Source organism: Pseudopodoces humilis, chromosome 17 (genome assembly GCF_049639895.1).
Source record: "Pseudopodoces humilis isolate 2021_Gansu_Grassland_sample_001 chromosome 17, ASM4963989v1, whole genome shotgun sequence".
Taxonomy (NCBI): domain Eukaryota; kingdom Metazoa; phylum Chordata; class Aves; order Passeriformes; family Paridae; genus Pseudopodoces; species Pseudopodoces humilis.
Window position 1 is genome coordinate 1,076,906 of NC_142216.1, and position 13,137 is coordinate 1,090,042.

General features: G+C 51.2%; 2 protein-coding genes across 3 annotated transcripts; one reads left to right on the top strand and one right to left on the bottom strand.

The window, feature by feature from the left end:
* Positions 1-831: 831 nt before the first annotated feature.
* GNPDA1 (glucosamine-6-phosphate deaminase 1) lies at positions 832-5,503 on the top strand. Its single transcript, XM_005523702.3, has 6 exons — positions 832-1,063; positions 1,140-1,241; positions 2,321-2,503; positions 3,076-3,260; positions 3,828-4,002; positions 4,274-5,503. The coding sequence occupies exons 1-6, from the start codon at positions 940-942 to the stop codon at positions 4,369-4,371; spliced, it is 867 nt and encodes a 288-aa protein (XP_005523759.1). The 5' UTR covers positions 832-939; the 3' UTR covers positions 4,372-5,503.
* RNF14 (ring finger protein 14) lies at positions 5,386-12,847 on the bottom strand. 2 transcript variants are annotated; one of them, XM_014253214.2, is made up of 9 exons: positions 12,339-12,847; positions 11,654-11,833; positions 11,001-11,152; positions 10,171-10,698; positions 9,269-9,497; positions 8,506-8,678; positions 7,879-8,009; positions 7,207-7,289; positions 5,386-6,496 (listed from the first exon to the last, which is right to left on the bottom strand). In XM_014253214.2, exons 2-8 carry the CDS (start codon positions 11,805-11,807, stop codon positions 7,226-7,228), a joined length of 1,431 nt encoding a protein of 476 aa, XP_014108689.1. In that variant the 5' UTR covers positions 11,808-11,833; positions 12,339-12,847; the 3' UTR covers positions 5,386-6,496; positions 7,207-7,225. The 2 variants fall into 2 exon arrangements, with proteins under 2 accessions (XP_014108689.1, XP_005523758.1); XM_005523701.3 differs by lacking the exon at positions 5,386-6,496 and having other exon boundaries at positions 6,648-7,289.
* Positions 12,848-13,137: the final 290 nt, after the last annotated feature.

Here is a 13,137-nt window from a genome sequence, read left to right on the forward strand (position 1 = left end):
CCTTACGATGAAATAGAAAAATTAATCTAACTTTGAAGAGCTTTGCATGCCAACAACGAACCAAGCCTGTGCAAGGAGAGGTCGGGCACATTTTCATGAGAGCTTGAAGGCAGCTGGAGCAACAGCAGGAAGGTGTTTTGGGGATACCACTGTGCCAGGACAAGCAAGGACATACAGAGATCATGGTCTCTCCATCCCCCAGAACGACCCCAACATGCCCCAAAGTGAGTCCCTACAGAACAGTTCAAGCGTGAGAGCAGCTCGTTTCGGTGGGACAAGGCTGGGAGCTTCCCTTTGGGGCTGAAAAGCTGAAGGACAGAGTCGGCTGGATCCCTGCTGTGACGGTGACACTCCAGCAGAACCACATCGAGATATTTCTGGCCGTTTTAATGGATTTGGAAGAAACATTGCTTCCCACAGCTTTCCCCGGTCAACAGGCGCCCTTGCAGCGAGGTGACTGACCCGAGCGGGCGCTTGGCAGCCGCAGCGCATCACTCCGGCTGCCTTCAGCCGTGCCGAGCGCCAGCCCCGCTCCGGTCCCGTTCTGGTCCCGCTCGGTCCGGCTCCGGCCCCCGCTCCTGTCCCGCTCCGCTCCTGCCCCCGCTCCTGCCCCGCTCGGTCCCGCTCCTGCCCCGCTCCTGCCCCGCTCCTGCCCCGCTCGGTCCCGCTCCTGCCCCGCTCCTGCCCCGCTCCTGCCCCGCTCGGTCCCGCTCCTGCCCCGCTCCGGCCCAGCCGCGCTCCCTCCCGCGGGGCCGGGCCCGGCGCTCTCCGCCCAGCCACGGGGGCGGCCCGGGCGGCGCCTCCCGGCCCGCGGAAGTGATCCCGGGCAGAGCGAGCCGGGAGGAAGCGGAGGCTCCGGACAGAGGTGATCCGCAGAGGAGGCGGCTAGGCGGGCAGACGCGATCCCGGGAGGAGGCGGCGATCCCGGGCGGCCCCACCATGAAGCTCATCATCCTGGAGAATTACTCTCAGGCCAGCGAGTGGGCGGCCAAGTACATCCGCAACCGCATCGTGCAGTTCGGGCCCGGGCCCGGGCGCTTCTTCACGCTGGGGCTGCCCACAGGTGGGTGCCGGGGGACGGGCGCGGGGCCGGGGCCGAGCGCGGGCCCTGCCCCGGCTGAGGCGGCCGCTCCCCGCAGGCAGCACCCCCCTGGGCTGCTACAGCAAACTGGTGGAGTATTACCGCAACGGGGACCTCTCCTTCAAGTACGTGAAGACCTTCAACATGGACGAGTACGTGGGTGAGTGCCGCAGCCTGTCCCGTCGCCTCTGTCCCTGCCCGGGAGCTGCCGGACCCTTAGCCCGGCAGAGCCTGGCGGTGCCAGAAATCCACCTGTCCAGGTAAGATGGACAACATTTCACAGAGTTACAGCATCGGTTAGGATGGAAAAGACCTCTGAGATCATCGAGGCCAGTCTATGACCCCACACCGCCGTGTCAGCTAAACCATGGCGCTGAGTGCCACCTCAGTCTTTCCTTAAACACCTCCAGGGAATTGGCAAAGGGGGACAGTTTGAAAACCTGTGGAAGAAATTTGAAATTTTTCCATAGGTTTGAAAACATATGGACAAAACTGGACACTGGGTGTTGCCCGGTATTGCACACACTATTACAGACACTGCTGTACGTTAGCTGCACTCAGGTACTGACCAGGTAAGGAACAGCTTATCACTGCAGTGTGCAGCATTAACTTCCACCTTTGCTCTGGCATTGTAAAGGTCCCTTTCAAGGACCACTGTGTTCCCTGAGTGCCCTCTGGTATCTCCTGTTGAGATAGCAAAGGACTGTCATTTCTGAAGTCGTGATGAAATAGTCTCCTCAGAAGAAATAGATCCAAAGGTGAAAAAAAATACAAGCTAAATATTTGCTAATGCTAATTTTATCCTGGTCAAGAGTTTGTGGGTTTTTTTTCTGTGAATAGTCAAAATCAAGCAGCATTAGGGAATAAGCAGTCCAGTGTGGGTTTACAGCATTCAAGGCAGGGTAAATATGCAATAATTATAATTATTATTTTTCAGGCTTCTGCACAGTTTTTTAATAATTCTTACTAATATGAAATGGGAAAAAGGTACTGACAGATGAGGCACAGCACACACCTACTTTTTGAACATCCGTTGTATGTTAATATGAGCATGTGTCTTACAGGAGCTGATTTTAATTTTGGTATTTAGGGAAATAAAAACGACTCTGAAAGCTGAGGGCGTGACAAGGGACAGAGAGAGCAGTGCTGTGTCACCAAAGCCACTGCAAGGGTATGGAAGTGCTTTGTTATGGGTGATACTGCTCCAGCTGCCTTCAGTCCTGTGTGCTCTGTTACCAGGTCTTCCAAGGGATCACCCAGAAAGTTACCATTCCTTCATGTGGAATAACTTCTTCAAGCACATTGACATCTCACCAGAAAACGTCCACATCTTGGATGGAAATGCCCCTGATCTCCAGGCAGAGTGTGATGCATTTGAGGAGAAAATCAAAGCAGCTGGAGGCATCGAGCTCTTTGTTGGAGGTGAGAACCCGAGAGCAGCAGCCTCTAAACCCTGTCCCAAAGCTGGGCCTGTCCTCCCCAGCTCTCATTTATTGCCAGGATTGTTCATTTTCAGTGCATTTGCAGTGAAATCCACCCCACAGTCCGTGGCCCTGGGCACTGCTGTGTCCAGCAGCCTTGTCTCCCCACGTAGCACTCCCAGCTTTAGGTCTCTCAGTGCAGTCAGTGAATTGTTCAGGAAATGTTAGCAGGAGAAATGGGAAGGGCTAGAATTGTACAAATACAAAGTGTTTATCAATTGTCAGTGGCAACAGGAAACTGCTGGGAGTAGCTTTTCCCACACAAGCTCTTCCCATAAGGTTCTGCCACCTACTTTGCTTTGCTGTTGTCCCAGCGCAATCAGGGAATTGTCTGGTGACTTCTGAGGGGGCTCTTGCTGTTGTTCTACCAGACACAAATCTGAGCTGGAGCAGAGGAATTGCAGGGGTTTTTCTCAGCTCTGTGTTCCCAGGAACACTGCCTGTCCTTCTCCTGGGAGAGCTGCTGGCTCTGCTCCCACAGCTGACCCTCTGCTCACGCTGTCCCTGTCCCAGGTATCGGCCCCGACGGTCACATCGCCTTCAACGAGCCGGGATCCAGCCTGGTGTCCAGGACACGAGTGAAGACCCTGGCCATGGACACCATACTGGCCAATGCCAGGTTCTTTGATGGTGACCTCTCCAAAGTGCCCACCATGGCTCTGACAGTTGGAGTAGGCACTGTCATGGATGCCAGAGAGGTGAGGAAATAAGAAGTGGCTTCCTGCAGTCCCTCTGGAGCAGCCAAAGCTTATCCTGTTACGGAGCAGCCACGTGTCCTCTGGAGTAGGGTATTCCTGCCACAGAATGCCTGATCCTCCTGTCCTCTGGCGTCCTGCAACACCTGGAGCCTCTTGCTCCGTCTCTGCTGGCACTTGTGTTTGTGTCACCCTGCATCTGCTGTTCCCCCCAGGAGCCAGGAAGGTTTGGGAGGGTGATTTTGGTTAGGGATCTCACCTGGAGAGTAACTGCAGAAATCAGGTTGAGTTGATGTCACACCAGCTGGTCATGAAAACTGTGTGGGACCACTTTTACTGGAATCTATTCCTTGATCTACACTTGTTAAATCTCAGTGTACAGGTGCCCAGAGGATCACTCCAGTGACCCACCAGGCTGTGGTTTCATTGAGGGCTGAAGCACCAGAGCAGCAGCACACAGAAGTGGCTGTGGGTGACAGGGATGTCCCCATTCTCAGCTTGGCAGGCTCGGGCTCTCCCTGACCCCCCGTGCCAGGCCCTGACTGCCCCTCTCTGTGTCTGGGGGTGCAGGTGATGATCCTGATCACGGGAGCCCACAAGGCCTTTGCTTTGTACAAAGCCATCGAGGACGGTGTCAACCACATGTGGACGGTGTCAGCCTTCCAGCAGCACCCCAACACCGTGTTCGTGTGTGACGAGGACGCCACGCTGGAGCTCAGAGTCAAAACAGTGAAGTATTTCAAAGGTGAATGTTTGACCAGGCCAGGCAGCTGTTTTGTTACATTTTTAGGAGCCACGAGCCATGCTTTGCAGAGATGTTGCTGTATAAGTAACTCCCAAAGGAGTATATTCCTTAAATACACTGCAGTAGTACAAGTGTGAAGGTAAATGCTTAATGCTTGGTGTGGAGCAAAGGCACAAGGACAACAGCAATGTCTTAATTCTATTAGCATCCAATGAAGGAGAACTTTCCTTTATTATGTCTACTTAAATTGTCTTTTGCCTCTCTCCATCAGGCTTAATGCTGGTTCACAACAAGCTTGTGGAGCCCTTGTACAGCATGAAGGAGATGGGAGCAGAGAGGAGCCAGTCCAAGAAGCCATACAGTGATTAATGTGCTGGGGCAGTGCTGAGCCAGCTGCTGAAAACAGCTGGAAGAAAAGGGAATTGCTGCAGAAACTGATCTCATATTTGTTTTTAAATTAGCAGAATGATTGTATGGTTCCTTCTCTCCATTAAAGAGACAGATGCCAAACACCTGCCTTAATAACCCAAAGGAGGATGGGATCCAGTGTTCTGTTTTCCACAAATTTCTGCCACCAGCTCACTCTCTGAAAGAAATGAAGAATGAGTTGTTTGATCTGTGAACTGGCTGTAATTGTGGCCTGAAGGCTGCAGAACTGAAAAGTGAGGATAAATGAAAGTACAACAGAAACAAGTGGGTGATCACTTTGGGGTGTATTCCTTGCAATTAGGACAAGTATCTTGTGTTACTCCTTCCTCCTCCATGAGACACTCACATTAGAATCCTGGAAAAGAGGATTGTCCAGCTGGAGAAAGGAAAGCTCAGAGCAGCACCCAGAGCCACGAGAGGGCAGGAAGAAGATGGAACCAGGCAGAAGATGGGAAGGGACAGTGGGGCCTGAGTGGAGACACGATGCTCACGCTGGAGATGATAAAACCCCACAGTGGGAACAGCCAAGCAGTGGGGCAGGATCCCCATGGCTGTGCAGGCTCCTTAGGAGGTTGCCAGGACCTGACTGGATAAAGCCCTGGCTGAGCCCTGCTTTGAGCCACATGCTGGACTTGAGACCCTCAGCAGAAGAGGCTGCAGCAGCATCCCCCACACGGGGTCCATGGTGCAGCTCAGGCACCTGAGCATGGCACTGCTGTCACACACAAAGCCCTTGCTCATGTTCAGGCCCAGGTATGATTTGCTATGCCTGGTGCTCTCTCTTCTCCAGGATTTTCTGTTTCTCTGAGGAAATGCCAAACCAGCCCCAAAGGAAACACTCTGTTCCTGCTGGCTTCAGCCTCTGTTTAAGTACAGACACCCCACACAGCCAAGACCCCACCAATTCTGAAATGTGATTCCTGGGATTTCTATCCAGTGCTCTCACACGAGGGGCAAGAAAACTGGGTAACATTTATTTTCTTTATACAGAAATTTTGTAAGTGGTTGATCTGTAATGTAACTTCCTTCACTAAATGTCTTTAAATTTTTTAAATGGTGACATTTGCCTGTATGTGGTGCTCGATCTCAGTGTGCTCATGGTACCAAAGCTGCCCTGGAGGCAGTTTGGTGGGAAGGGCTCCTGCTGCTCCCCCCTTCCTGCCCAGTGTTTGCTGGCAGTTTTTTCTCAGAGGGAAAAGCAGGGCCCTCAGGGTGGGAGGACACTTGGCATCCACAGAAACCCCGTGAGCAGAACACATCCTCTGCCAGCTGCAGGTGGGAGCTCTGGGCTGTCCCATTCCCAGGAGCAGCTGGGCACACCTGGGCTGCCAAATCCATGCCAGAAGGAAGACAAACAGGGACACTGTGTTTGCCATCTTAAAGTGAATTTAGTGCATGTGAAAGGTGCAGGAAATACAACTCAAACCATACGCAACGTACAATTTTCCTGCACACTGACCTAGAGATCCACCTGAGGTGAGATTTGCTCTTCCTTTCATATTTTTAATCTCTGTGCCAGTTCCAACAGTGCAGTCTCCTCCTCTGCAGAGGGAACTGAAGCACCACTCATTTTGGCCACACATCCCAGGATAAATTCATTAACTCTCAGTCAGAACTGACTGAGCTGTAATCACCCTGAGTTCCTGAGGAATCTCAGCTCCAGAGATTTCCATCCAGGCCCTACTGCTCTTGAACACAGCACATGCAACTTTAGTTTTCAAATAAACTTTTAGACTGTTCTGCAACTGGAAAAACTTGTAAAAAATCAGTGTTTGCCTCCAGTAATCACCTTCATACTCTCAAAACCACTTGCTGAGATTTTAGGAGAAACAATTTGGTTTCTGAAATAATTTGAAGTGCAAAACCAGTGGAAATAAAGGATCTAGTCCAGAAGCAAAAGTATCAACAATCAAATTTCTTATATGAAGAGTTAATGAAAAATAAATTAATCAACTGAGAACACAAGGTAATTGTCAGTATCTTGAGGAATTCAAGTTCATCTCTTCCTGATACTTTTCACCCTCTCACTGGTCACATCCTCAGCTCACTGCCTTGGCACTCATCCCTGCCAAAACAAGGACAGGCAATGTGAGGGAATCCAACAGCACCACTGGGAGTCACCAACCTCTCAGAAATCCCTGGAAACGGCTCTTGGTCATTTTCTGCCCAAGCTCTCAGGGATGCAAAGGCTCAGGCACAGCAGCCAGTGAGAAGGGTTGGGGATAATCAGCTTTAATGTCATCAGAAAGTACCAGTGACAGAGCCAGAACTGCTTTTCAGAGAAGCACATCAGGAAATTCATAAAAGCAACAAACTGTTGCTGAATATGGAAGAAATTCTCTGTATTGTATCAGGAAACTCCCCCAGCCCAAGCAGCTCCAGAGAGAGCACTACAGCTCCACCAAACCACCCCAAGCCCCACAATATTCATGATCCAAGAGTCTCCAGGGGCCAGTCTCCCTAAAGGAAACCCCCAAAATACTTCCAGGATTTGAGGCTTCAGTTTTATCTGTTGGCTTTTAAAAAAGGGGCACCTCTTGGTATATATTTTTCCAATGGTTTTCCAATTTCTGGCTTCTTTAATAATGGACGTTTGTTTGGGCATTCCATGATGATCCTGATCCCATGATGGGGAAAAGTCTCCTTTGGTTTTGGCAACAGGCTCTGAGGTGTGAATGTCCTGCAGTGCAGGGCAGTTACCACTCTTCTGTCACACAATGGAAGTGAAAAGCAAACAAAGGACACACAAAAAGCATCTGCCTCTGGTTCCTTCACCTTTTGGTGCTGGAGGAAGCTACTGATCATCGTCTTCCACTTCCCAGAACTCCCCATCATCAATGTGCATGGCTTGAAACAATCTGCAAGACAGAAAATCAGTGATATCAGGGCATAAAGAAAGTCAAATACGTTAAAAATGTATCACCATAAATGCAAAAAATGTGATTTTTTTCAGTATCACCAACCACCATCCATGCCCTGTGGAAGGGGCAAGAGAGGCGGTGCCATTGTCACCCTCCTGGGACCTGCCTGTCACCTGTCCCACAGCAGCACCTCTGTCCCTTGGCTCTTCCCCAAGGGAATGGGAGGCAAATCTGCAGCTCCTTAAAGCAGCTCTTCTCCAAATCCTCAAGCTGCTCCTGAGCATTGGCAGGGAAACATTTCCCTGCAGGCTGTGCCAGCACAGGAGGGGTGAGGTCATGACCTGACCAAAAAAAAAAATCAAGAATAGGCTCAAAAGACTCCTACAGAATTTTAAAACCAAAGTTCTTAAAAAGCAAAACCACATCCTGAATCACTCCTGATTTTTACTGCTAGTGCAAATATTTGAGAGGAGAAACTGCGTCTTAAACTGTAGTTACAAATTTCAGGTTAAGAATCTGGGAGAGACTGTAAGGAAAAGTAGGGAACAGGTGTTCCAGCAGAGCAGGAGGTCCCTGAAGCACTGACCTGTTGAAGCAGGGGGAGGAAGGGTCGTTGAAGTGCCGGTAGGGGTTGGCCCGGGACAGGGAGCCCATGCAGAGCCAGCAGAAATACTGCATGCACCCTGTGCAGGTCATCTTGTTACAGCCATCCAGTTTCTGGGGGGAAAAAACCAAGAAATGGTGATAGCAGAACCCTGCTGTGGCAGGCTTCAGTCCCTCCACCAGCCCTCAGAACCACAGCAGTCAGTGAACACATCCCCCCCACACTGGTTTCACTGGGAGCTGGAATCCAGCACTGGGAACTGGTTATAATACTAATAATACTGGAAATGAGTATTTTTCTGAAGCTGGATAGATTTCCTGGCTCTAGTGTGAACCAGAGGTAGCCTGAAACAACTGGAAAACAAAAGGGTTCATACAGATCCAGAGTCAAGCTGGACCTGTTTAGTGTGGGAGCCTGACCACCTTTCACCATTTGTACTCCAGTCCTTGGGATCCACAAACATCACCTTCTCCTTGTCACACAGAAATGGAAACTTCTCTCAGTATTTCCAAGAGATTTCCTCTCCCTAGAGGCTCCAACACCCCAGAACTGCCTCCTTGGGGGTTATTTTCTGTTCCATGATTCCCCAGCCTTTCCCTCCTCACTCACCTCGATGTGGGTCCCACAGCAAGGACAAGACTTGGAGTTCTTTTCCAGCCATTCCTTACTCTCCATCTCCTCCAGGGCTTTCTGAATCACTCTCTTGCCATAGCGTTGTTCCAAAAATCTTTTATTTGTCTCATCTGCTTCTAAATACTCATTCCTCAAATCCATTAATTTCTCTGGGGGGCAAAATCAAACCAAACCTTTTGTAAGATATTAGATATAGAAGTCCAGCTAATTGCAGCATAAAGATTCTCAAGGAACAATAACATCATGAATTAAAAAGCAAGAAAACTATTAAAATACATAAGATGGTAATATTAAAACAAATATTCAGCAGTTTTACACTGTTTTATTATAAAAGAGATCTGTTGATGGAATTAGAACAATGTAAAATAAACTCTAAATGGAAATATTTTTTCTAACTATATATTTAATAAAATTCTGTCACAGGATTTTGAGGCCAGACAGAGAGAGAAGCCTCCACCTGATTCCAGTATTAACTCTGACAATACAAAGTAGTGGAAATATAAAGTAATTCTTGTCCTGCTACAGCCTCTCAGCATTTGACAATCAGCAGTTTAGGGAGCTCCTGAGCTGAGGAGTCTCACCAAAGGAATATTTAATTGCCAGCAACAGCCCTCCTCCAAATGAATGTGCCTTTCAGAAAGCTCAGGGTGAGGAGTTGCCTTGCTCAACTTTGGACTTTTCCAGCCAAGATTTAGCTGTGCCTGGGAGTGCCTGTGGAGCCCAGGAGGAGGTGCCTCACCTGCAGTGACCTTGCAGGGGGACACACCATGGTAAGTCATCTTGCAGAGGGTGCAGAAGGCGTAGTTGCAGCAGGAGCAGATGCCCATGGTGCAGCCGGGCTCCTGCATCACGGGGGTCTGGCAGCCAGGCCGGGGGCAATAAACCACGTCAGCCATCAGGTCCAGGCTGGACTGCAGCAGCAGGCGGTCATAGCGGGCAAACAGCTCCTCCCCAACCAGCTCCTTCACCTGCAAACACAAACAGATGCAGGGAAGAAATCCCTCACCCACACCCACTGAGGCCCTGGCACAGCTGCCCAGAGCAGCTGGGGCTGCCCCTGGGTCCCTGGCAGTGTCCCAGGCCAGGCTGGACAGGGCTTGGAGCAGCCTGGGACAGTGGGAGGGGTGGGAATGGATGGGCTTTCCCACCCAAACCAGTCTGGGATTCTCTGATTCCTTGCATCTGTAATTCTGAGCCTGCTGCAGCAACAAACAGCAAGTCAGTGAAAAGGTACCAACAGCTGGGATGAATCCACTTTAGAGTCTCCTTCAGGTCACAGGGAGTCAAGGATCTGCTCCCAGGAACCAAGGGACAGACAAGAGGAAACTGCCTCAAGCTGTGCCAGGGGAAGCTCAGGTTGAATATCAGCAGGGATTTCCCCATGGAAAGGGTGCCCAGGCATTGGTAGGGGCTGCCCAGGGAGGTTTGGAGTGCCAAGGTGCCCTGGAGGTGTCCAAGGATGTGGCACTTCATTATATGGTTTAGTGGCATGGTGGGACTGGGTCAAAGGCTGAACTTGGTGATCTTGGAGGTCTTTTCTGACCTCAATGCCTGTGTGATTGCCAATGTCCACCATGCAGAGCCACAGCCTGGCCCTGGGCTGGGTTCCAGAGCTCCACAGCCGCTGTGCATGGGAATTACCTGGCCTGGAGTGGCGACAGAAGAACACTTGGGCTCGGGGCAGTTGAGGCAGTGCACCTGTCCATCCCTGATCTGGATTTCAAAGTAGTCCTTCAGGCAGGCTTTGCAGTACACGTGGCTGCACTCGGTGAAGTGCATGCACTCACTGCCCAGCTTCTCACAGAAGCAGATACTGCACGAGTACATCTTACTGTTAAAGCACTTCCTCCTCTGGGCCTGGTCGAAGTCCAAGATCTCCCTGATCAGGCTGGACAAGGATTCCACATCCTGCACAGCCCTGGCATCCACGATTTCCTCCTCAGCTGTGGCAGAGCCTGTGGCACCCCCACAGTCCTTCCCAGGCTCGAGGGGTCCCACTGGTGTCCAGCTCTGCCCCTTGCCCTGAGGGCACATTTTCAGCTCGTATGGCGATGAAATATTCAGGTAATTCAATGTTTCCTCCTTCAGAAACTGCATCCAGGCAAACAGGACCACACAGCCTCGGTTCTCTTCCCACACATTGTCCAAGTGTTTGCAAAGAGCGCTGAGCTGGGAAAGAACAAAGAATTCCTGATTTCAGTAAGTTTGAGTACTCCTCACTGGGCTCCTCCCCTCACACAATCCTCAGTGCAAACTTTGATTTCAGATTCAGCAGTTTTTATCCATAAAATACACGTAAAATAGTTCTCACAGATGCAAGCTTTCCTTCCTCAGAAAAGTAATAAAACGAAAACCAGCAAGAGACAAAAGAAGAGCCAACTGAGCAAGCAACATCACTTGTTTTTTTACTTTGCTTAACTGTTAGTTACTAACTTACTCAGCAGTCAAAGTGTAAAAAATCCTCTGCAAACCTGGGCCTGGGAGAGCCATTTCCCACTGAGGGTGAACACGGGCGGGGAGGTTGATGGGTAGTCAGGTGGGAGCTCGAAATTCAGCACGAGGGGAGGCAGGAAGCACACGGAATATTCAAACCCACTGCTCTGGAGGCTCTCTGTGGAACTGCCTGAGCCAGGGCCCACCGAGGCAGTGGGAGAAATAACAGAAAAATGAAAACTAACCAACTGTTGCTGTTTCTGACAGCATCCCAATGTCTGTTAGTTTGATATATTTCTGGGGTTAAAACTTTGTTCCACCCTAAATAACAAAACTCTCAGTGCAGTAAAATGTCACAGGGTTGGAGGTCTGTGATTAAAGCAGTTAAACAGCAGCACCATGAAATGTCAGATCCTGCACAAACCAGGAGCCTGGAAACACATATCCTTGGGGGGATAAAAACCCAATAAACGAACTTAATTATTCTGAAGAAGTGCTATTACTCATCAGTGATTTTAAAGCTTACTGAAGATGTTCTGTGTTTGAGGATTAAACTGCTCAAACACAATCCCCAACAAGCACAGCAGAGGATGAGCCACAGCTTTGTCCAGTCACTGCTCCCTCAGGTCACTCCCCAACAACCACCTGAGCTTGGTAATCCCTTGGGATAACACAAAACATCTCAACTCACCCCTCACAAAAATTTTGAAGTCTTGAGGCAACTCCAGACAAATTCTTGTTTCTCCTCCTTGGGCAGACTCTGCTCTCTTAAACTCGTCCTCATCGTAGATGCTGGCCAGAGCCAGCAGCTCGTCCTCCTGAGCCTCCTTGTCCTCTGAAGACATTTAACTTTTCTGCAGTTACCACCACTCTGCAACATCAACCAAGTTAATGCATCCAGTTCAAATTACCAACTTGAGGAATCTATTTTATAGCATAGTAAGCTTTAGGAAAACACAGATAACCAACCTAAAACAATGTGGAAAATAATTAAAGTATTTTAAAGGTTGGGAAAAAAATATTGAGAGCTTTATAACATTTCAAAAAAAACCCCAAACCTAACAGAATATTGGGCAGAAAGCTGACTGTGTGTTAGCAGGTAAAGACAGCTGTAAGGGGGGAAATAATGAAATATGGAGATGGCACACGTGACACAGGACATTTCACTGATGTTTGGAAGAAAACAGAACCCTTAAAAAACACATGAGAAATGGATTAGCAACAGTAGCTCTTGTCCAGTGCTCTAACGCAAACAGTCCTATTTGTGATTGAAAACATCAGAAAAAGGTTCAAATCCTGCACAGGCATCTTGTAGATGCACTCGTGGAGGATCTCAGCTCTACACTGCGGGAAATGAAGGCAGTTTGATGAGTTACCTTTCGAGTCAGGGCAGCGCAGAGGCAGAGCCGAGGAGCCGCTCCCTGAGCATCCCTCCAGGCCCGGACCCTTCTCCTCCCTCAGGGCACGGCGCTGGCCCCGGCCTGGGGCTGCTGCGGACAAACAACGACACCACCACCACCGGCTCGGGGTTGAAGTCCCCCCGCTGCTCCCGTGCCCGATCGCTCAGGGCTCGGGGCTCATTTCCAGCCGCAGGAGCAGGGGCCGAGCTGCGGGCCGGGCCGGGCCGGGCCCTTCCCCGCGGCGATGGCTCCGAACGGCCCCGGGCTCCAGGCCCAGCTCCGCCGTCGCTATGGCGGCTCCGGCCGCTGCCAGCGCTGTGCCCCGGGCCCCGGGGACAGAGCCCGGCCCCCTCAGCCGCTCCTCACCCGCTCCTCACCGGGGCAGCCGCGGCCGGGCCCAGTGGGCCGGGGACAGCGAGGGGAGGCCGGCCCTGCCCCTCGCGGAGCGGCGGCGGGGAGGGACGGGCAGGGACGGGAAGGGAAGGCACGGGAAGGGAAAGGACGGGAAGGGAATGGAAGGGACGGGAAGCGCCGACGGGCGGAGGAGGCGCCGGCCCGGCCCCGCAGCTCCCCCCGCGGCCGGGAGGGCCCGGCCGGCCCAGCCCCGGCAGGGACCGAGCGAGCACCGAGCGCCCGCCGGCAGCAGCGGTGCTCGGGCACTGAACGGGCTCCCCAGGGAAGGGGCAGCGCTGGGGGAGAGGTTGGGCTCACTGAGCCCTGGGGGTCCCTCCTAATGCAGGGCGTTCTGATTGCGATTCATTACAGGCAGCGTGAA

Excerpts from the sequence above, each read along its gene's own strand:
- GNPDA1 (XM_005523702.3), top strand. The coding sequence starts at position 940 with ATGAAGCTCATCATCCTGGAGAATTACTCTCAGGCCAGCGAGTGGGCG. Across the intron at positions 1,242-2,320 it reads CAACATGGACGAGTACGTGG|GTCTTCCAAGGGATCACCCA; the intron begins GTGAGTGCCGCA and ends CTCTGTTACCAG. Across the intron at positions 2,504-3,075 it reads CATCGAGCTCTTTGTTGGAG|GTATCGGCCCCGACGGTCAC; the intron begins GTGAGAACCCGA and ends TCCCTGTCCCAG.
- RNF14 (XM_014253214.2), bottom strand. The coding sequence starts at position 11,807 with ATGTCTTCAGAGGACAAGGAGGCTCAGGAGGACGAGCTGCTGGCTCTG. Across the intron at positions 9,498-10,170 it reads CTGTCGCCACTCCAGGCCAG|GTGAAGGAGCTGGTTGGGGA; the intron begins GTAATTCCCATG and ends TTGTGTTTGCAG. Across the intron at positions 8,679-9,268 it reads CCCCTGCAAGGTCACTGCAG|AGAAATTAATGGATTTGAGG; the intron begins GTGAGGCACCTC and ends TTTGCCCCCCAG.